At 38.9% G+C, this 23,604-nt stretch overlaps 1 protein-coding gene across 12 annotated transcripts in view; it reads left to right on the forward strand.

Annotated features, from left to right (window-relative positions):
- The window catches only part of LDB2 (LIM domain binding 2), a 322,964-nt gene that overhangs the window by 152,333 nt on the left and 147,027 nt on the right, over positions 1-23,604 (forward strand). For all 12 annotated transcript variants that reach the window (XM_045019750.1, XM_045019749.1, XM_045019748.1 and 9 more), the window contains one exon: positions 20,016-20,118. In XM_045019750.1, the coding sequence (XP_044875685.1) occupies positions 20,016-20,118 (103 nt within the window). The remainder of the gene's footprint in view (positions 1-20,015; positions 20,119-23,604) is intronic.

The following is a 23,604-nucleotide window of genomic DNA, read 5'->3' on the forward strand; positions in this document are numbered from 1 at the left end:
GGCCAATAACAGCGCTGGTGTGTGGCCACACTTTACGACCAGCGCTGCAGCACCCGCACTGCAATGCTTATACCCCAAGCAGACCCAGGTGTACGGCCAGCGCTGCAGCCAGGGAGTTGCAGCGCTGGATGTGCCCTGCAGGTGTGGACAGTTACTAATTGCAGCGCTGGAAAGCCTCCACCAGCGCTGCAAATCTCAAGTGTAGCCATACCCTAAAAGTGGCAACCCATCTCCTTCAGTACAACAACTCCAGGAACAGAAGATTATATTGGAGCATCTGACCTGTGATGTAGATTTTAGATTAGAATGGACGTCCCAAACTCTTTAAATCATAGACCTGGCTGGAAAGACATGTTTCTTTTATTGAAGCATTGTTTATAGTAAGCTTCTCAGAGGCTCCTAGAAGTAGATATTTTTGTGGTTTTCATTGTTCTCACAATATTTACAGTTTAAAAGGTTTAATGTGTTTCCATATAATGTGTAGCAGTTGCTGTGTAGAAAAGGCCTCCTGTCCATTGCGGAAAGGGTAGTCAAAATGAATGTCAGATCTCTGTTTGTCTCTTTAGCTTATTTCACTTTAGGATAAGTTACCCCCCTAAGTTTTGCTCTCTCAGAGCCTGACAGGATTGAGGCCGCAAGTTTTGACCTCCTTGCATTTGTAAAAATAGTCAGTTCAGACACAGAGGTGGCAGTTGAGGATTCATTAGGGTTAATAGAGAAGCTTAGTGTTTCAAGTAGGAAACTTAGATTCTTAGAGAGATGGTTACTTGTCATACCTTGTCACCTTGACATACCTTGTCACCTTACATTTCTTGAGACATTTAGTATGCCTATGTTTATTATCGTAGGAACATTATGGAATATCACGTTTCCTTTGAGTTTTGAAAGACACTGTAGTTGTCCTACCTCCGATGGTCCAATAGTTTACATTTTTCCATATGACATTCTTGATTGTGATTTAGGTCCTGTGTAACTTAGAGAACAACTCTCTTTTCATGTCTCATCTCAGCAAATGGGATCAGCTTTGGTGTTTGAGTGCACAGAACTGTATGTCTGTGGCAGGATGCTAATGTAGCTCTCTTCGAACATTATCAGTGTCTTTTTGTGGTTTCTATGCATTTCTCAGTGGACAGTCGCACATAACCTTCTTGGCTGGTACTAATTATTATGTATCCTTGGAGACTTACCAAAGGCAAAGGGATGAATAAGCATAAAGACTATACTGATAGCTTAATCCTAGTGATGGTCCCTACAGATCAGGATGCCTGCACATTGTCAGGGCAATACAGAGAAATTTGCCATGATTCTGTACTTGTTTTGTGGATACATAGAGACTGCAGGATGGGGGTCAAAGTGTGCTACTGTAGACTTTTTGCAGAGGGGTAATCAGTTCAGAAGCAGTATCAGTCAGCCCAAATCTTAATCCATCCGTACATTGGATACACACAAATAACACAAGTATGTAGGGACAAAATTCGAAAGGCCAAGGCACAAAATAAGATCAAACTAGCTAGAGACAATAAGGGTAACAAGAAAACGTTCTACAAATAAATTAGAAGCAAGAGGAAGACCAAGGATAGGGTAGTTCTGTTACTTAATTGGGGGGTGGATGGGAGGTTGGGGGAAATAACAGAAAATGTGGAAATGGCAGAGGTGCCTAATTGACTTCTTTGTTTTGGTTTTCACCAAGAAGGTTGGTGGTGCTTGGACATCTAACATAGTGAATACCAGTGAAGATGAGGTAGGATCAGAGGCTAAAATAGGGAAAGACCAAATTAAAAATTATTTAGACAAGTTAGATGTCTTCAAATCACCAGGGCTTGATGCAATGCATCCTAGAATACTCAATGAGCTGACCGAGGAGATTTCTGAGACATTAGCAATTATCTCTGGAAAGCCATGGAAGACGGGAGACATTCCACAAGAATGGAAAAGGGCAAATATAGTGCCCAGCTATAAAAAAGGAAATAAGGGCAACCCGGGGAATTACAGACCAGACAGCTTAACTTCTGTACTCAGAAAGATAATGGAGCAAATACCGGTAATTAAGCAATCAGTTTGCAAACATCTGGAAGAAAATAAGGTGATAAGTAACAGCATGGATTTGTCAAGTACAAATCATGTCAAACCAACCTGATAGCTTTCTTTGACAGGGTAATAAGCCTTGTGGATAGAGAAGAAGCGGTAGACATGATATATCTTGACTTTAGTAAAGCTTTTGATACTGTCTCACATGACTTTTTCATAAACAAACTAGGGAAATCCAACCTACATGGAGCTACTATAAGGTGGGTGCTAAACTGGTTGGAAAACCGTTCCCAGAGAGTAGTTATCAGTGGTTCACAATCATGCCAGAAGGGCATAACGAGTGGGGTTCCACAGGGTTCAGTTCTGTTCAATATCTTTGTCAATTATTTAGATAATGGCATAGAGAGTACACTTATAACATTTGTGGATGATACCAAGCTGAGAGGGATTGCAAGTGCTTTGGAGGATAGGATTAAAATTCAAAATGATCTGGACAAACTGGAGAAATGGTCTGAAGTAAATAGGATGAAATTCAATAAGGACAAATGCAAAGTATTCCACTTAGGATGGAACAATCAGTTGCACACATACAAAATTGAAAATGATTGCCTAGGAAGGAGTACTGCAGAAAGGGAACTGAGGGACATTGTGGACCACAAGCTAAATATGAGTCAACAGTGTAATACTGTTGCAAAAAAAGCAAACATCCTTTTGGGATGTATTAGCAGGAGTGTTGTAAGCAAGACAGGAGAAGTAATTCTTCCGCTTTACTCTGCATCGATTAAGCCTCAACTAGAGTATTATGTCCAGTTCTGGGCGCCACATTTCAGAAAAGATGCGGACAAATTGGAGAAAGTCCAGAGAAGAGCAACAAAAATGATTAAAGATCTAGAAAATATGACCTATGAGGTAAGATTGAAAAAATTGGGTTTGTTTAGTCTGGAAAAGAGAAGACTGAAGGGGTATGTATGTATGTGTAGGCTCTTTGAGATCAAGAGTTACTTGATCCTTCTCAGGGAGAGGATCCTCTAGGAGACTAATTTCACTATTTGAGTATCAGATTGGGGGTCAAGTCAAGAGTTGGTTGGGGAGGAATTGGTTTTGAGGAAGATGGTGTCCCAAAAGTTTTGAAGAAACATCATCCAACTTTTGAAGGAACTTCCAAATCTTTTGAGGTTTTTCAGTCATTTTGTCTTGAGGGCCACATGCACACATTCTTTGCAGAATAGCAATGCACAGTACTGCTACTAAATCATTTTGATCCTCTTATTAGAATAATAATAATTATTATTATTATTTAATCTTTTTATTACCATAGTGCCTAGGAGTCCCAGTCATGGACCTGGACCCCATTATGCCAATGCAAATACAGAACAAAAAGACATTCCTAGCCCCACAGAGCTTGCAATCTAAGTGCATGGAGAGCTAGTGTGTGGCAAGCAAGGCTGTGAATCTACAGCCTAGAGTGTGCAGGCACTAATTGGCTATGTGGACCCTACTACCATGCATTAGAAGTTCCATAGTGTTTCAAACAGCTGTAGGTCAAAGTGTACTACCAGACTTTTAGTGGGCAGCAGCAGGATCCGCATGGTCTGTTAGTGCACTGCAGGCTGGTGCGCTGTAGATTTACACCCCAGCTTGCTGTGCAGTAACTTATCATATAGACAAGAGACAACAGATGGATACAGGCAGACCCGATGGAGATTACAATGAGACAGTATTGGTCATCATGATAGACAGTGGTCTCAGCACAGCAGCAGCCCAACTGTTGTCAAGTTTTTGTAGGTGTCCTTGTAAAAGAATTGTAATGAGGGTTTTGAAGTTGGACAATGAGTTAGTTTTGTGGATGTTCATGTTGAGCTCCTCCCAAGCGTGAGGGGCAGCATGGAAGAAAGCACAAAGAACTTGTCTGAAAATGTAACAAGTGGGCAGTGGAGGCCTGATGTTATTGTCTGGCTGGAGCTGCGAGTCAGCATCTCAATAGTAAATAAGAGATGATCGGTAGGTTGGGAATAGGTCGTAAAGCACCTTGAAAGTGAAGAAAGTAGCTTATGTTTGTTGTGATGGAGATGGGAGAGCCAGTGAAGGGATGCAAAGAGAGGAATGACATGGTCCAAGTGATGGGCTAGGAAAATGGTCTTTGCTGCAGCAGTCTGAGTGGATATGAGCAGCACAAGATTATATTTGTCAAGGCTACAGAAAAATGTTGCAGCAGTCGAGATGCAAGATGGTAGGAGCCTGGATGGAAGTGTTAGAGGTGTGAGTTGATAGGAAAAGTTGTATTTTAGAGATGTTATGCAGAAAGAATCTGCAAGATTTAGACATAGCCTAGATGTGACAATGTAGAGGAGGTCCAAGTGCAGTCAAATAAAAAAAATGACTAATGGAACACGGTGCATAGAAATATGGTAACATTTCATACAGTGTATTGTGGTGGTGTCTCTGAGCACTTAATATCCTTTAAGGGCTTGTAAAGGAATTTAAAAAGCATTAGAAAGTTGGGGTGGCCAAATACAGTGCATCAAACGTAAAGAAATCTTAAGCCATTGGGCTTTACTGCTGATCTAATAGTCACACAATCGAAAGTACTAGGTTTGCAGTTCACAAGAGGCTACTGCTGTGATGTTTAAAATTTCATTAGATGTTCATGGGCCCATAGGTGAGGCCCTATTGGATTATCAGATATAACATACAGAATTATTTTTTAAAAGAGATTGAACTCTCACCTCCTGTGATCCTTGCAGTGGATCATATTAGGTTTCAGCAGCAATGATGAGCTTACTGGGTGCTTTTCCTGACATTACATGGTTCACACTTGGCCTTGCTTACTTTGTTAAAATTTAGATTTAAACATTTTTTCATGTTCTCGCAGTAGGGCAATTAGTAACTAGACATTTTTAGCAAATAACTGCTCACGTTGCAACTAGTTGAGTGACAACAAATAAAATCTTACAAGGAGATTTATACCTTTTGGTGGTAGTGCTACTGATAAGTGGCCACTTGGTAGGTGAGAGCTTTGTTTGTCTAGGGTTTTAGCATAATCATTGAATCACAGCTTTCTCTAATTGCTTCTGTGGCAGCCAGCCTCAGTTGGATGGGATTCTGTAGCAAATGGAATTCTATCACATTCAATATCGGTGTTTGCTTTATTAAATAACATTTCTCGGAGGACTTGCATAGAGTTTTTAATTTTTTACAATATGTAATAGCTGGCTTCTGTGAAGGAATTGTTCTCCAAACGGCATGCTCTTTATTGCTACTGGTGCCTTTTTACTTTCAATGAGGATGACAAGATAAGATATCCAATTTAAAAGAAAACTATGCTCACTTTGCTTAGTGCAGACAGAATTTTGAAATAAAGCACTTCTTACTATGCATAAATCTCACTATTCTTTGAAATAAAAATTTAAATTTAACAAAAATAAAAAGTAAGTTAATAATTCAAACAAACAACTTTGTGATCACACCTCTGGCTTTCCCAATGTGTCCTGCCTTCTCTAGATCTCTGCTTTAGATGTGAAGCCTTTCAGATCAAGGACTCTCTCATGGTTTTTTTTTTTTCTTTCTTTTTTGTTCAGCTTCTAGCACATCCTTGGCAATTAGCTAATAATAATATTAGTATTAATAATAAAAGCAATAAAAAGGTTTTGGTGGTAAGCGGTTTTCCTGTTGGTAATGTCCTTTCTAAAGCTCTTTAACAGGAAGTTCAGGCATGCCTGCTTTAACCAAAACTTTATAAATATATGTGACAGCTCAGATATGTTAGCTACTGTTCATTAATGCTTTCCACCATGTAAGATTTCTGAACAGTGTGCTAAGCCAAATGGGTACCACTTTCTTATGCATCTGTCTCCCTTCCTGCTCCCTCACTCCCACTAAAAAGTAGTTGCCCTTGTGTACGCTTAACTCCTAACTATTATTTTTTATAACACAGACATGATTGTAATATGCTTTTCAGTTTTGGATGTGCGCACTGAGGGTGATGATAGCATTGTAGAATTGAAAGGGAATGTGTCAGTGTGTTTTATGGCTGAGTATAGTGATGGTAATGGACTAATGCTCGAAGAATGATATTGTTTGATGTGAATGTTGACTTGACATATGATTTCCTTGCTGTTTAGTGAGGGACTATACTTGAAAAACCCCATCTCTTCAAGTTACTATGATTTTTTTCTTGGGAATTCCCTTGTTTTTAAAAGAAGTATGTATGTAGGAGGCGTAGGGGCCTGGAACTGGTGAAAGGGGCTAGCTAGGGAATGGGGCTGAGGAGCCAAACAGTCAGATCTCCTTCATTAAAATGTTTCACACTGACAGTGAAACATTTAACCAATGCTCCAAACTCTTCTATCTGCCACTCAAAGCTTTTCATGTGAAGCAGCAGGAACCTGGCAGCCTGAAGAGCTTTGAGCATCAGGAGGAGAAAATTTGAACATCGTTTAAAGCTTTTTCTGCCAAGAGTGTAAAGTTTGAGAAGAGCAGATATGATTTTCACCAGCTCCCCAGTTACTCTCACCCTATTCTTGGCTTGCTAGGCTCCCAAAACGCTCAGCCAATCTCCCTCCTCTAATTTAAGTCCTGGGTAAGCACCTACTGCCCCATCTTCAGATTTCATCTTGTAAAATATAAGAATATCCATTTCAAGGCTGAGATTTTCAGAGCCACTTAGGGCCTTTGGATGCCCAATTCCCATTAAATTTAATGAAAATTAGGTGTCTGGGTACCATAAACAGTTTTTAAGTCTCAGCTTAAGTGTCTAAATTTTAATGCCTATAACATTTTATAGCTGCAAAATTATACATATAAACTGCAAACTACACTTATAAAAACACAGACATATTATTGTTGCAAGTGCTGGGCACCCAGCCGCACCCATTAACTTTGATGGCCCAAATATTGACTCAGATGGGTACTGCTAGGTATCCAGCACTTTTGAAAGTCAGACCATTTAGTCCGATTCCTAAATACCATAGAATCGTAAGAATGGAAGAGACCTCGAGAGGTCATCTAGTCCAGTCCCTGGCACTCATGGCAGGACTAAATATTATCTAGACCATCCCTGACAGGTGTTTGTCCAACCTGCTCTTTAAAATCTCCAATGATGGAGATTCCACAACCTCCCTAGGCAATTTATTCTAGTGCTTAATCATCCTGACAGTTAGGAAGTTTTTCTTATGTCCAAGATAAACCTAAATATAGATGTAGAAGTCTATCTTTAAGCACTATTTTTTTTTAAATCTTGACCATATTTTTTTTTAAATGAAAGCTTAGATTCTGAAATATATGTTCAGCAATGGTAATGTTTGTTGATGAAACATCATTGCAATGTAGACAGAAATGACTACCATTACTAGTGTTAATAAATAAAAAAAGAACATATTAGTACACATAAAATGTAGCCTGTACTTTAAATTTTGTTAAAGTCAAGAAGTGAGTCAAGAATTTGCCTACCAGAGTGGGCTGAAAAAGGTGTAACTGACCAAAATATTTTTAAAGGGGCCATTTCAAAATGATTATCTCTCGTTTACAAACATGTCAATTCTCAGAAAAAATCATTCTGTGCTTAAAGGGCAAGTGCTGTTTATTTGGGGGAAGATACACTATGTTATTCATCCATAACAAAGAGATTTAATTTCTGCTTTAAGTGAAACTCTCAGCACAGCTGTAACAATGAAGCTGCTGTACCACCACCTTAATATTTGCCTGCCTGCTCTTTCTGGAATTATATAATGCTCTTGTAAATTGTTTGGGTGATACCAAGCAAACAGAGCTACAATTACATCATTAGGCAACTATATATAATTTAAAAGTGAACACATGTTTGTCAACAGGCAGTAAGAAAAATAAATAATTTCTTGAACTCCTCTCTCCCTGCAGTTACTGCTATAATAGAATCTCACAAATGCTGTCTCTTTCTCTGTCTGCCTGTTTGCAGATCAAGCTTCTTTAGCATAGGCTAGAGGGAACAATCCCATCCTGTAAGGGGGATGGGATAGATAGCAATGGGTCTTTCCCATCTCTAGCATCTGTATTTCTAAGAGGTAAGATCCCTTTTGGAAGAAAGAGGTGCCTAGGATTTTGATGCATATTTTGCTGCGACTGGTGGGATGGATTTCAGCACTTAATGAGAAATAAAATAATAATCTTTCATTGGTTTGATTTACAAGTCATTATTTTATTGTTTATAGGCTATAGATATACACTTGGGTCCCAGTCCAGCAAAGCACTTAACCCTGTGTTTAACTTTAAGCATGTGCTTAAGTGCTTTACTGGATCAGAGTCTTATGCAAGTTTGCTCCAAGCCCTTTTAGGCTGGCAGCTCAAGAACACTCAGATATCATATTGTTATATGTTTCCTCACCTGAAAGCCTTTTCAATCCCTCTAATTTAGTCTAAAATCATCTCAACTCTTTATTATCAAATTTCTCAGCTCACTACAATCCTGGCAGTTGGCTAATTATATAACTATCAATAAGCTGGAACATTGGTTTTGCCATACAGGATCAGACCAGTAGTTTGTCCAGTCCAGTATTTTGTTTTATACTTTGGCTAATACAGTTGCTTCAGAGTGAGATGCAAGAAATCCTGTAGTGGGCAATTATAGAATAACTTACACATAGGGACAGTTTTTTCCTAATTCTAAAGTTAGCGCTTGGCTCATGCTCTGAAAATGGAGGATTTATATTCCTCATAATTTTTATCCTGTTTCTTACTTTTCAAGACGTAGCCATTTTCTGACAAACATGCTGTTTACATGATAAAGTCTCTGGGACAGGGACCATATCTTCACGCATGTCTGCAAAGTACCTCTTGCTCTGTTGGGATTATATCAATAAATAATGTTGCTGGTGATAATCCAGTGAGTTTCACAAAGCAAGGTTCACAAAGACTATCTCTGCTGGTTCTCCAGCATGCAGTATTTAAATGTTGTCAGTAGTAGTAATTTAGTTTCTGTAAACCCAGCTATAATGCTATAGATGAGTGGTTTTTGTGATCACTGAATTTGAGAATATTGATTCACTCTGTTCACTGACATTGATAGACCAGGTAGTTTCTGTTTACTGAAGTTGATGGGCATAGGTTTTTTCTGCTCCACTGTGACAGATGATATTAGGTAGCTTATACTCACTGATGGTGAGCGTAGGTACTGTCTGTTCAGTGAGATAGATGGAGTAGGTAGTTTCCATTTACTAAGGTAGATGCAAGTAAACAAGGTAAAAAAGAAACTGGGTCAACATATCAGAATAAAATAAGAGAACTCCATGCCAGTGAGGATAATAGACAAGATAACGCACATACACTTAATATTGTATTCCGTTTCTATAAACCATTCTCAAAGATAAGGCTATTGCATATTCTAGTGCAGAGCACAGGAATGTAACCACAATTCATTTGGGCTAAGCACAAACCCAAGTCTATGATTTATCTGCAATAGTCATGGGTGAAGAGTGCTATTAAAGAAATTCTATACTGCTGTCAGGCAGGCAGAGGCCTCCTTTAGTCTGCCATAAAGAGGGGCAACATCCTTAAAGTTTCAAACAACTCTGAAGAATATAGATTTATCAAATGCCATATATACCAAGTGGAGTGTGGCCAGGCCAAATGGATGCTATATGAAAGATGGAAAGGTCCATTTCTATTAAGAGCTACAAAATGGTAATAATTTTAGCTCCTTACTGACCCTGTCTGTCTGTCCACTCCCCAGGAATCCAGAAATTATTATGGAGTCTAATGGTTGAGCTATCCCCAAAGGTGACCTATACCAGATACTTCAAAAGAAGGACAAAAAACATCCCACAATAATTCTGGGCAATTTTGCTATAGAATACCACATGGCAATGGGAGATTCCTTTTTGACCCCAGCTTCCTCTGCCCTTTTTCTTCCTTCCGTACCCATGACCCTTCTTCATAGATGCAAAATCGCACGGAGGAATATAAATGGTGGGTTTGGATTAAATCCACAGGTAAAGTGACATACCTCATAAATTGTCAGGGGTTTATTTATTTATTTATTGCAAGAGCTACGGCATGGTATTAAACATTGCAATCCAGGTATAATTACCATAGGTGGCTAATGGGTCACCCAGAGAGTGGCTACTTAAGGATTCATTTCTCTTTTGTCCACAAGCTGCACTGAAATGTAAACAATGGCAAATAAGTTTTGGACAAGAGATTTTTTTTCTTTCAGTTCTGTTATTATACTAAATCAGATAGCTTGTATCTTTTTGCTTTTCCTAACTACTAAAGTTACCAAACCTACAGGGTAGGTAGGTTTTTCCTCCTTCATTCTAAAGAGATGTCTGACTTGAAATATACTTAGTGTTTGTCTACATGGAGAAATTGACCAGTGTAGCTGTAGCAGGTAGAGGAGTAATTATACTGTTATTGCTATGCCGCTATAGTTTCCCCATGTAGATAGTCTATTCTGGAATAAAGAATAGCGATGTTGGTATCTCTATAGTTATGCTGATCAATTTCTCCCATGTATACAAGCCTTTAGCTACTTAAACATAAGTGAGGCATACCATGAAATTGACATTAATCAATCTGTGCCTCTTACAGATCCTCCCTAATGTATTATTTTTCAGTCTACCGGATTTTTTTTGGATCAAAGAATAAATATCTGATTTCACAGCATGCCCCTTTTAGAAATGAGCCACTATTGCATTGTTTTATATTATGGTGTCCCTTATTGCATGTTAATGTGGTATGATGTTAGAGCAATAAATCTATGACTCTTGGTGCTTCATAACCCATGAAGGAATTATTTGTAAGTGGGGTCTCTCTCACTGGTGTAATTCCATATATTTCAGTGGAGTTACTTCTGATTCAAATCATGAGTAGAGAGAATCAGGCCCTTTTTTTCTTTACATGTGAGTTAGATGGCATTTTCTCTTTGAAATTATACATGTGTGCATTGGTGATGTAATCATATACTGTAGTTACAATACAGATAAAACCTGGGAGCATCTTTACTCCAGAAACAGATGAGTTCCAAATTGGAATGTAAACAGTGATTTAATTATTAACTCAGCTGAAGAAACTGATGTGCTTTGGCTACTAAATAGGTTGTTGGCAAGAAACTGGAGAATATGACAAATGCCAAGTCTTCAAATCTTTGTGCCAGTTTTACATCACTTTGTTCCAGAGTTGGCATCCAGCCATGCTAGTATGGGAAGTAAAGTAAGCAATGCCATGATGGTAAAACTATCAATATGTGTGAAATAACAAATGGCAGTCATAAAGCTTTGTATTCGTATTGTTCAACAGTGGCAGTTGTAGGGCTCCGATAAAATATAATGTCTGGATAAGATTGCAGCAGTTTTTAATTCTCTCTGAAAGAGATTCTGTCTATAACACACACACATAAGAATAATAATTAATAAAATAATGAGGCTGAAAAGCAAAAGTTGCAACAGGAGTGGTAAGGGTCAGTTTAAAAAATGAAGGCTGGTGTACCATACCGAACAAATCATATCCAAGGAAGAAGAGAGAATGCAGGAATGATCAAATTTTCTTCTCCCTGCCAAGTCTTATCATGCATCAAGGTCAACAGTTGATGCAGAATCATCTTGTACCAGACCATGTTTTATATTATTCCATTTGGCTGCATCTGAGAAAGGTGTATGACGTAAAGGCTCAAGTATTAGTCTGGCAAAGTTACCAGTATTGTTAGGACCATTGTTCTGAATGGAAGAAGAGGTTGTATCTCACTGTCAGATATACCTTTGATTTCAGATAAAGAAGGTCATTTAAGAGGTGCAGAAACCCTGGAGAAACGGTAGATTAAATTTGCGTGTGCTTTACCTAAAAGGGCCCTAAGAGGAAGAAAAGATCCCACATCATCGTACATGTGAACTCGTGCCTCACAGAAGCAAAGAGAAGCATATGCGATTTTCTTTTTAAAGTGACTTTTGCCTTATGTGCCCATCTCTGAGTGGGGCAGATAAGGGGATTATGAGGAAAGACGGGAATGGAGGGTAGGCAGGGAATGTTAGCATGGATTCCTGCTCTCTCATACATCTTTGCTCAGGACAAAAGAAAGAATCATGCATTGGAAGCTCTTCTGAGAAGAGGCTGACTCTTATTTTGCATGCTGTGAAATACCAACCAAATTGTTGGCACCAAACAAATAATATATTATTTATAGAGGCACTGGTGACTGTTCCATAGATGTAGACTATAAGCATATTTTGACACACTCCACCCTGACTTTTCATAGAAAGGTGCTATTGCTATGAAAATAATTGTGATAAAGGATACTTTTGAAATATTTTAAAAAGTGTAGGATAAAAACTTTTCAAATGTGGAAAGATGAGCACTTTTTGCAATGTAAAACAGAATGTTCTCAGGATTATTTAACCACTTAAAACTTTAAAATGGAATGCTCCATAAACTCCAAAGTTCAAATATAGGTATGCATGTATAAATTCTTTTGCATAATATAGCTTATTAGAACTTTGGTTTGGGCATAAAAAGGTTACTAACAGTCTTTGTCATAGTAGTTTGGATATTTGCCAACTACTTAACATACAATTCACACAGAGATTTCATTTAAACAATGTAAATTCACAATGTACAACAGCCAAATGACCTTAACTCTGCCCTGTATCAAAATGTAAATACAAAGTTTAACTGAATTGTATGCATTAATCATTTAGGTTTCTCTCAGAACTTTACATAAATGTTCTAATATCTAAGGCTCTTAAGGAAACTAGGTAGTTATGGGATAACAGGGAAGGTCCTCATGGATCAATAGCTGGTAAAAAGATAGGGTAGGAATAAATGGGCAGTTTTCACAATGGAGAGTGATAAACATTGGGATCACCCTTGGATCTGTACTAGGACTTGTGCTGTTAACATGTTCATTAATTATCTGAAAAAGGGAATGAACAGCGAAGCGACAAAGTTTGCAGATGATACAAAATTATTCATGATATTTAAATCCAAAAGCTGAGGATTTACAGGGGGATCTCATAAAACTGGTTAACTGGGTGACAAAATGGTAGATGAAATTCAACACTGATAAGTACAAAATAATGGACATTGAAAAAAATAATCCCAATTACACATATATAATGAATGGGCTCTAAATGAGCTGTTACTACTCAAGAAAGATATTGGAGTCATTGTGGATAGTTGTCTGAAAACTTCAGTGAGCAGCAGTGGTCAAAAAGGCTAAGGGGAAAGGGATAGAAAATATCATAATGTCACTATGTAAATCCATGTTGCGCCTACACTGTCAATACTGTGTCTAGACAGGGGTGGCTCTCTCCAAAATCACCTTGTTCTGTACACACACCCCTGAAGATCTTGTACTTACCACTGTTGGAGACAGGATGTTAGGCTAGATGGACCGTTGGTGTGATACAGTTTGGCAGTTCTTATGATCTTACTCTTATTCATACAAGTTTGGCTTTTCTTACAACTGTACACAAACAAAATCAATGCATCTGACGAAGTGGGTATTCACCCACGAAAGCTCATGCTCCAATACGTCTGTTAGTCTATAAGGTGCCACAGGACTCTTTGTCGCTTTTTACAGATCCAGACTAACACGGCTACCCCTCTCATACTAAACAAAATCAAATAATTCAAATATCAATATTCTGTCTCAGATGTCCCAATAGTAACAAAGACAGACAACAACACAATTTATACCACATCATAAAAATATTTTCCATTACAAAATATATAAAGATAGATATAGGTAGATATACATAAATATATCAATTATCAACATTTATAGTATTAAAAAGCATATAAGGGTCTGATCTAATTTCCAATTAAGTAAAAAGAGTGACTGCTACTGACTTTGGTGGAAGTTGTAGCAGGCCCTTAAATATCATAGGCAGAGTTAAAGTTGGGGCAAATCCAAGGGCAGAGTTGAGTTATTAGTCAATGAGAATTTTTATGTTTCATGGTCTGCATGTGTAAAATGGGTATAAAATTGATGTCAGAGTTTTTTGCAAATCTTATCTTCTGACTTCAACAATTTTTAAAGTTTGTCAATTTTTACAGATGTATTTAAAGTCAAATCTCCTAAATAAATAAATAAGTAATTGGAGATATACCAATCTCCTAGAACTGGAAGGGACCTCGAAAGGTCATCGAGTCCAGCCCCTTGCTTTCACCAGCAGGACTAAGTACTGATTTTTGCCACAGATTCCTAAGTGGCTCCCTCAAGGATTGAACTCACAACCCTCTTGTATTGCACTTAGAAACTTCAGCTAAGTTAACTTGAAAGGAAGTGAGAAGGGTACATGTTGCCAAAAGGAGTGAGGACACACATAGTATTGAAAATAATAAGGGTCCAATAAAGAATTATTGCAGGGCCAGAACTAAAAGGTAAGCTCCCCAGGGCTCATACAGTGCCGAGCACACATAGGTTGGTATTTACAATGCAGTTCTTCTCTGAAAATGACTATGTAAAAATGGTCCCTTTTCACAAGAGATGTGCTTCCTGTGAGCATTCAGAGTCACATTTACTAGCTCTAGTGATTGCTGTTTTACAATACCTTGTATACCTCTGATACATGCACAGACACAGGATTCAGCTGCATCATCAACAGAATTTGTTAAGTAAGGGCCAGCGTGTGCCCCAGAGATTCATAGGCAGTGGGGATCCTCTATACATGTCTCCCCTCTTTTTGGTCAAATGGAGGCAGCCATCTTTAGGCCACTATTTCCCCACGCCCATGTCCTGGGGCTGCAGAAGATTCTCTGCCAGACTGGTAATCTGAGAGTAGGGAGGAGGACTGGGGGTCATGTCATTCCTTCTCCTGAATCTCACACTTGGAGTGAGGAATAATCAGTAAAGGTGATACAGCCTGAGGTTGTAATGACTTTGTCACAGACCTGTCCTCTGTGCTGTGGAACTCTCTCATTTAAGTGGTGGAATTACAAGTGCTGATCCCTGTAGGCCTGGTGGGAGGTAATCCCAACAATCTCCTCAGTAGAAACATGTCAGCACAGCTCTACTGGGGCCACACTTACAGGAGGAAGGGAGGAACAACAGCTTGGTAGGGAGCAGTGTGGAGGCAAAGGACCATGTGCTTCTTGTGACATTTGGGCTTCAGATTCCCTGTTTCAGAGTGGGAGTAGGGAGCAAACCCCACTTCGATCCAATAGAAGAACTAGGAGAAAACCACAGGACAATGTAGATATTTCACCTCACTGGAGAGGGGCAGTTTGGCCTTACGTTCCAATTGCAGAGTCAGCTCCCCTGTCCAGCAGTCCCCATTGCAGGCAAGAGGGAAGGCATTGTTTGGTCTGCAGACTATTACTGATGCAGGTGTGTAAGGAGGAAAGAATCTTGCTTGACTTCCAGATCGCAGAGTGAATTTGTGGGACTGTCAAGGAAAAAAAATCTTTAAAACTGAGCCCACTTGACATGGAAATCAGTAAGAGAAAATAAATGTGGAGCCCCACAATTCATGAACACTATTCAGAACTGAACCACACTTCAAAATGCAATTAACAATAGGGTGGAGGTGATAAGAAGGAACAGTGACAGTCGTGACTGAGGGAGATTTTGCTTCTAGGTAACATTTTGCTTCTAGAGAAGCTGTCTCTTCCACTGACCTAAATATTGGATTCCGTTTGTCCTTTCATCCCCTTTGACCTATTCTTTAAGTTTATTTTAATGAAAATAGTTTTCCAAGTATTAATTTTTTTGTTACATTTGGTCCATTATTTCAGTGTTCCAGTGTGTGAGTGCGCTATGTGAAAGGGAGGTTGCCATGGTAATTTCTCATTATTGTTGAATAGAAAAATAATTACTCTGGCAAAATCCCACGTAACCTGTCAGCGCATAAGTTAAAGATGCCTGGGGGCAGCCTTGACTTCAACATCCTTCTTTTTTAGTGAGGAAAGGGATTTTTCATTCTTTTTTTTCATAATAATTATATCCATTTTCTGCAATTTGACTGGGGATATCTCCCTTGGTTTTGTTCACCATTTGACTATGAGTGCAGTTGGGCTCACTTGTGAGGAGATTGGACAAGAGGATTAATCAGGGAAGTGTATCTAATTCTTTATGCAAAATGTGTACATTCCACTGGGTGGTTGGTTTTTTTCTTCCTGATTTTAAGTATGCAAAAAACACCAGAAAAAGACTTTGGACAATGTTCAAACTGCAATAGAAGCTGGATGTTTTTATTTATCCTTAGAGACAATCTATGATAATGTAGTTGCTACACTTTCTTAGCCTTTAGAATTAGTGGAAATGAGAGGGAATGAAAGTATGTGCAGTTTGAGCTGAAGCTCTGCTCTTTTTCCTATGCTCTTTGCTTTGTTTTATGTGTGCATTACAATTGTGTGATGCTTCCCTTTCGCCTCTCTCAATGTTGGATTTTCATTAGTAGCTGTGATCATACTAAAATACAGAACTAACAGGAGCTTTCCCAATGCAGAATTGTAAATGTGATACGTGACTTTCCTTAACCCTCCATTCCCTTTTCAGGTACAAGAAGCATGTCCAAAAGAATTCAGTAGAATGGGGTGGCAAGCGATTGAAAGTGGTAGCCCATAATTATTGGCTGGGCAATAAACTATTATATGCACTTGTGATAGCAACCCACCAGATTGCCATGAGTGAAGCGTCAGTGCTCAGAGTACAGAGGGAAGCTGTGGGAAGCCCATGTGCTGTGCTGTTATGGAATATTTATCTATCTATTCCATGCTTGTCACTGTAGCGCCTCAGCTAATAAATACAGCAATGTGTGCATGTGCACACCCCCATCAAAGTTACGCAGCCAAGCAGGAGAGAGCAGAAATCTCTCACCGATAATAGACTTTTGAAAAGTGGGGTCAGTATTTATTTATTTTAAAATCTTGTTTCATCTTTTTTGAGAGCATGACTGAATTATTTCTCAGGCACTCCCAACCTGCTCTGTTCCTGATCACACTGCCTCCTGTTGGTGATGCTGCTGAAAGCAGGAATAAGCATTGATGAGGAACAGTGAATAACGAAGGCTGTCAGCCAGCCAAGAAAGCTCTTGTACTATCATAACAACTAGAATGTTATCAAGTGCTCTTACTACTTCATTAAATGTCAACAAAAAGGAGCTGTCGAAACACAATTGAGAGCAAAGCCTATAACTGGGTTCTTAAAAGAAAGGCAGGAGGAGGAGTGTCTAAAAAGACCATGTAGTTATTTATCAGTGTTTGTATATATAATTGATATGATATATGCATATTTTTACTTAAATTAGCATTTTATCCCAAGTTTTATTTGTTTGCTTGCTGCTTGTGATACATATTATTGAGGACGTATGAGGTCTGCCCGGTGATTTAAGTAGGGTGGTACGGTATGGTACACCGTACCAGTGAGGTAGTTAGAGCCGGTATGCCATACCGGAAAGACACAGGAGGAGCAGAATGTAGAGTTGCTGGGCGAACCCACACCGGCAGCTCCTCCAGTGCAGCTGTACCGCCCCCAGCTCAGCCCCCAGCCCTTCCATGTACTGCGTCTCCTGAGTCCTGTCTGGGGTCTGTGCAGCAGCCCCGCGGGAGGACAGAGCTGTGGGCAGTACAGCTGCGCCAGAGGAACTGCTGGCATGAGGCTGCCCAGCCGCCCCACGTTTTGCTCTTTTTGCCACTGTGGTTCCCTGCTCCTTTCACCGCTGCGGTTCCGGAGAGCCCTGCAATGGGAGGAGGACAGAGTCCCCTCCCCCCCGGGCAATGTGGAGTAGATCATGGGTGGAGGAGGGAGAGTGCGGGGCCTCAGGCTGGGGGCGGGGTGGGGTGGAGTCACATGATGAGTCATGTGGGGGGGGTCACATTGGGAGGTCATGTATCCCCTCCTTTAGCTGGTGCAGCCTACCGGTAAGAAATTAATTCTACGTTCACCACTGTGTCTGCCTATAGCTCACCAAATTGCATCTAGCCACCCATTGGGTAGACTGCTGGTGTGATTGTTGTAGAGTGGTTACAATACATGGGATTCCTGATTTATATTCCCAGGTTTGCCACTGAGTCACTTTGTGAGCTTCAGCAAGTCATTTAAATCTCAGTGCCTTGGTATATCCATCCATGTTGCAGATATGCACTCCACATTTTTAGAACAAGCTGCCTAACTAGATTTTTTTTCCTTTGTGTTTGTTAAACCACAGATAGTTTTATTTCCCTACTCTTGTTGTCCTCAGAACAGGATGTGCATCATTTATGCTGGTGTGTGTCAATGTGTGGAACGGTTTAGGCAAGGATACAGTTATGTTTTAAAAAATAAATGTTAATTGGAATCCATGATGGATATTTTCAGCACAGAAGCCAAGATGAATGGAGACTGAACATAAGAACTACCATACTGAGTCAGACCAATGGTCGGTCTAGCCCAGTATCCTGTCTCCAACAGTGACTGGTACCAGAGCTTCAAGGAGAGTGCATAGATATAGGCAGTTTTGGAAAGATCCCCCGCTGTCTTCCCCTCCGAGCTTCTGGCAATTAGAGATGTAGGGTCTCCCACAGAATGGGGTTGCATCCCTGACCGTCTTGGCTAATAACAATAGATAGACTGTCCTCTGTACTTTTCTAGTTCTTTTTCAAACCCAGTCATACTTTTGGCCATCATACCATTCTACAGCAATGAGTTCCCTAGGATAATTGTATATTGTGTGAAAAAGTATTACCAGCTGCCTATCAATTTAATCGGGTGACCCCTGGTTTTTGTATTGTGGAAAAACATAAATAATGCTTCTCTATTCACTTTTCCCACACCATTCATGATTTTATAGGTCTCTTTTACATTCCCCTTTAATCATCTCTTTTCTAATTTGAACAGCAGCCACCTAAATAAGGTGCTCGATTTTCAAGTTCCCATTGACTTCATGAAGAACTGTGGGTACTGAGTACCTTTGAAAATCAGAATACTCATTTAGGTGCAAAAAGAACAGGAGTACTTGTTGCACCTTAGAGACTAACAATTTTATTTGAGCATAAGCTTTCGTGGGCTACAGCCCACTTCATCACATGTATGTATAAATATCTTCTTACTGTGTGTTCCATTCCATGCATCCGATGAAGTGGGCTGTAGCCCACGAAAGCTTATGCTCAAATAAATTTGTTAGTCTCTAAAGTGCCACAAGTACTCCTGTTCTTTTTGCTGATACAGACTAACACAGCTGCTACTCTGAAACCTGTTATTTAGGTGCCTAACTATAGATTTGAATGTCCAAATTTAAGCACCTGCATTTGAAAAAATTTGGTTCAATTTCCAAGATCATCAACCCAGCATTAATATTTTATTTGTAATATGCTGTATATTTTACCTTGTGTTAATAATTATTATATTCTATTAGTGTAGAGCAGTGAATGTCTCAGAAAACAGGCGGGGGGTGGGTTTTAAAATGTTGGTTTCATCTTCTGATTCCTATTGAACAGTAAATAATTCTCTTAGCAAGTGCATTTAAATAACTAGCTGATATTTAATTAACCTACAGGACTGTCATAGTTATAATTAATGCATCTAAGTCCAATAGCTGCTATATTTAGTTTCAAAATAACTTACATGTAGGTGCATGCGAATAATGATCACATTACATAGGATTACAGAATGAAGTAAGGTTCCTTCTCACCCTCAAGACCAAGCATACCATATAGGTAGCACACTAAAAGAAAAAAAATTATTACAGTATATTAAGTACCAAATTATTTGTAAAAACATTTTAAGATTTAACAAAATGTGTGTAAATATTCATTTGTATGGACGACACTATGCTATTTTATATGTTTGAACAGTGCTTAGCTTAATGGAAGATCTCTTGTAATACAAAAAATAAATTATATTTTATTAATAATATATTATCTGTTTCCTTAAATCAGAACGAAACCCTTACATGAGTAAATTAATTTGAAATATGACCACATGGACATCCGCCCTTCCACGCAGACAGATCCCAAACCAAAAATGGGATCCTTTGAATTTCTTCTTTTAAAAGAGATTCTTTTCTTTTTGCCATGTGTAAAATGAATGATCTTTCTCTTCCTAGGATAGTGACAACCTCTGGTGGGATGCCTTTGCAACTGAGTTTTTTGAAGATGATGCAACCTTAACCCTTTCATTTTGTTTGGAAGATGGACCAAAGCGATACAGTAAGAGACACATTTATTATGATTTTATACCTTAGTTTCTGTGCATTTATTCTATAAAAGCAATACAGTCCTAAGAGCTGGTGATAGTGGAATGCTTGCTACAACACATGAAGCTACCATCAAGTTCCATAAACAAAATGCTCTGGTTGGCTTTCTCAAAGAAAGAATTTAAGTTTTGAAATTTCTGTGTACTTCTATACTCAGAATATAAGTATGTGAGTTGCAAGCTGATCTGGGCAAATAATGTGAAACATTCTGCTAATATTCACTGGAATTTTTAAATGAATTTGCTTTGGCTGTATTTGCACTTTTTATATGTTCACTTTCCGTTAACTTTCAAATGATGCGGTTTTGTTGGCAAAAATATTCACAGAAAGGGAATTTTGTGGGAAATTTCAGTATTCCTGATAGAAGAGCTTCCACATTCACTCAGAGCTCAGAACAAATACCAAGAAACAGACCCTTGGCTGGTGTAAATTGACACCTCCCCGTCAATGTCACAGAGCCATTCTGATCTATACCAGCTGAAGATCTGCCCTTGGATGTTAACTGACCAATCACAACTAAGCAACGATGCTGAAATTTAGAATATGGTCAATCAATCCATGAATAAATTCGAGTAACGAATACATCTGACAACACTGTGATCCATTTGCCCATGTTCCACGAGCAAAAGAAAGGGCTAAAATTAATCGAACAAATTGTTTTCAGTGAATTATTCACTCTACTCTAGCACCAGGCAACACAGAGATACATAAACATTGAAAAACTGCATTGCAAATTGTTTCAATCCATTCTGAGTGACCCCTGCTTCTCTGTGACAGCTTGTGCTTAATGTTCTGAATCTTGCAAGGTTCTTATTTTTCTTGAGATTGACTGATTGTCAGTGTATCATTCACATACTTCTAATTCATTTTATCAATTATCTCAGGTATTTATTTGACAAGTGTTACATTTTTTCTTCAGGAAAAGGTAACAGTCACGTTGAGCGCACATTTTGGGATTCGTGTTGACAGAATTACAGTTTCTTGCCTTTTAAAGCGAGTGATAACTCTGTAAAGGTCCTGAAATTACAGCCTGTAGCAACATTGGTAACAGCTGATCTGTCCTGATTAGGTTGAGTCAACTTGTCAGATATCAGATTTCCTAGTCATGTTATCAGTCGAGAAGACACGGATACATCAGCTGAAAAGCAATTAATGTCCAGTTAGATCAGAGGGAGTTGTGTTTCTGGAAAATAGTACCACATATGAAATAATTTGTCACAGGGTAAAATATTCCAGTTGTCACACATGCTTGATAATGGTTGTGCTATCTGTAAGTGTTGGTAGCTCAGTGAGGGCCAGGGCTGTAATTCTCAGCACTGCTGTTGATAAATGTGATTGAAAGATCAAATTACTGTGAGTACACTTCAAACCTGTCCAGTATGCACGATTTAAAAAAAAATTGGTGACCTCTGAACAAACTGTTGTTATTGTAGCTTTTGTTATGATGCTCCTTAACAATATGATTAAAGTTGATCATATAGAGGTTTTTTCAGTACTTTTTTATTTCTGTACTTGCATTAGCAAATATTTGCCTAATTCTGTCATGAAGTAATATTGATGTTTTCAGGCACTAGCCCTATTTATATTCATTGTTGCTGTAAACTCTCTTTTAAGTGTCTCCTAACCTGTCAAACAGCTAGGCCAGTGACTGTACCCTAAATATTATTTGCGTTCAAGAGCAACCTTCCTGGGTGGATGGAGTGTGAGTTGTCCCAGTCTCAGATAGTGTATGAGAAGGAATGGGAGGAGATGGACAGGCTCTCTAGGTTTATAGTTTACTGCAGTTCTCTAAATCTAGGAATGAAGTTTAGAACAGAGCAGTCCACTTTGTCAGCAATACAAGTCATCAGGACAATTCACCACTCTTTGCAGGGACTCCCCAGAGAATACAGAGTTCCGTTCAAGTTTCCTGAATGTCAAAGCCATGTGTAAGATCAGCCCTTGCTACAGAGACACTCTTTCTCTCAGGGACCATGACCTACCACAATAGCTTTATTCCCTGGGAACAACGAACTGTTGACTAATAGCAAGAGGCTCATATCATGGGGGACAGAACCATCACAGCAGCTGGACCAAGAGTATGGAATTTGCTGGCAGATGAAATAAAAAATGTCTAGTGACCTCACAGCATTCAGAACTAACTGTGACACCTACCTCTGTCTGAGCTTTCCTTTGACAATATACCCACCTCCTCACTGGAGGGCTCCACCAGCTTTCTTCAGCTCTCTCTCTCATAGTACTGCCAATCCCAAGTGTTCAAAAATCATAACTCAGGCCCCAACATCATGAGACTGTCTGAAAAATTATGATTTTCAAAAAAATACTTTTGATTCTTTTTGCCTTCTGATTTTTAAACTTTTCGCACTCGTGTTTTAAAGATTTTCTTGGCAATGGTGAGGGTTGTAAACTCACTTTTTAAAAAAAATGGAACTTGATATGTTCATTTAATCACATGACTCCAGGAGACTGAGGTTTTAAGAAAAAACACCAAATTTGGTGAAACTCACAATTAAATCACTACAGTTGGCAACATTCCTCTCTACACTGAGAAAAGTTGCTTACCAAGATAACATTGCCTCTCTCCAGGCCTACAGCTCTAATGGCCTGGACCACAAGTTCCAGAATTCCCTTGATCTGTGAGGAAAACCAAACTTGGCTCAGAGCTAGGAGTGGAACTCCTCCTAAAGGCCCAGCTCAACCTGTAACACAACCTATCAGTCAGACCTGTTTTTTTTTGTCCCTCCTCATATTCTTATCATTGTAAGACCAAGATCCTTAGCCTCTTCAACTCCTGGTCTCCAGTACAGAATTCCAGGGAGATTATGATAGTCTTTCAAACCTCATTTGGAAACATATATTTTCTCCCTTGGATATATCCTTTAACACCCCTATCCCTCTGCTATTAATTATTATGAACGCTATCCATATGTTGTTGAATTATGTGTAACATCTTGGAATTCGGTTTCAGGACAAATGCTATACAAAATTAATGGATAGTGTTATGTAATAAAGGTGTGTAGGACTCCTAAGTGTATTCTGTAGACTGGCCTTTAGGCTGGAGATAGACACAGTAAGACCCCACATTCCAGTGCCTTAAGGAGAGGAAAAAAAACCCTATATCAGTCAAAGAGATGTTACTTTATTTTAAACTGAAAGCACTGTGCAGGGTTTGCTGAATTTCACTAAACAAAGTAATTGAACAAGGAAACCTGTGAAATACATTTTACAATGTAACCAAAATTGAATTTGGTTTAATTTATTAAGCCCTGTTTTATTGGGTCAAGAACACAATAGGAGTTGTGCAAGACAAGAAAATTTGCAACTTATCCTAATAAAACAGATTTTTTTCCTGGTTGTGGATAAAACATGTTTGTTTCCTGTTAAGAGCCTTGTATCCTTATAAAAGAGTAAATACTAGAGTCTGATCCATTGTTGCCCA

Source organism: Mauremys mutica, chromosome 5 (genome assembly GCF_020497125.1).
Source record: "Mauremys mutica isolate MM-2020 ecotype Southern chromosome 5, ASM2049712v1, whole genome shotgun sequence".
Taxonomy (NCBI): Eukaryota; Metazoa; Chordata; order Testudines; family Geoemydidae; genus Mauremys; species Mauremys mutica.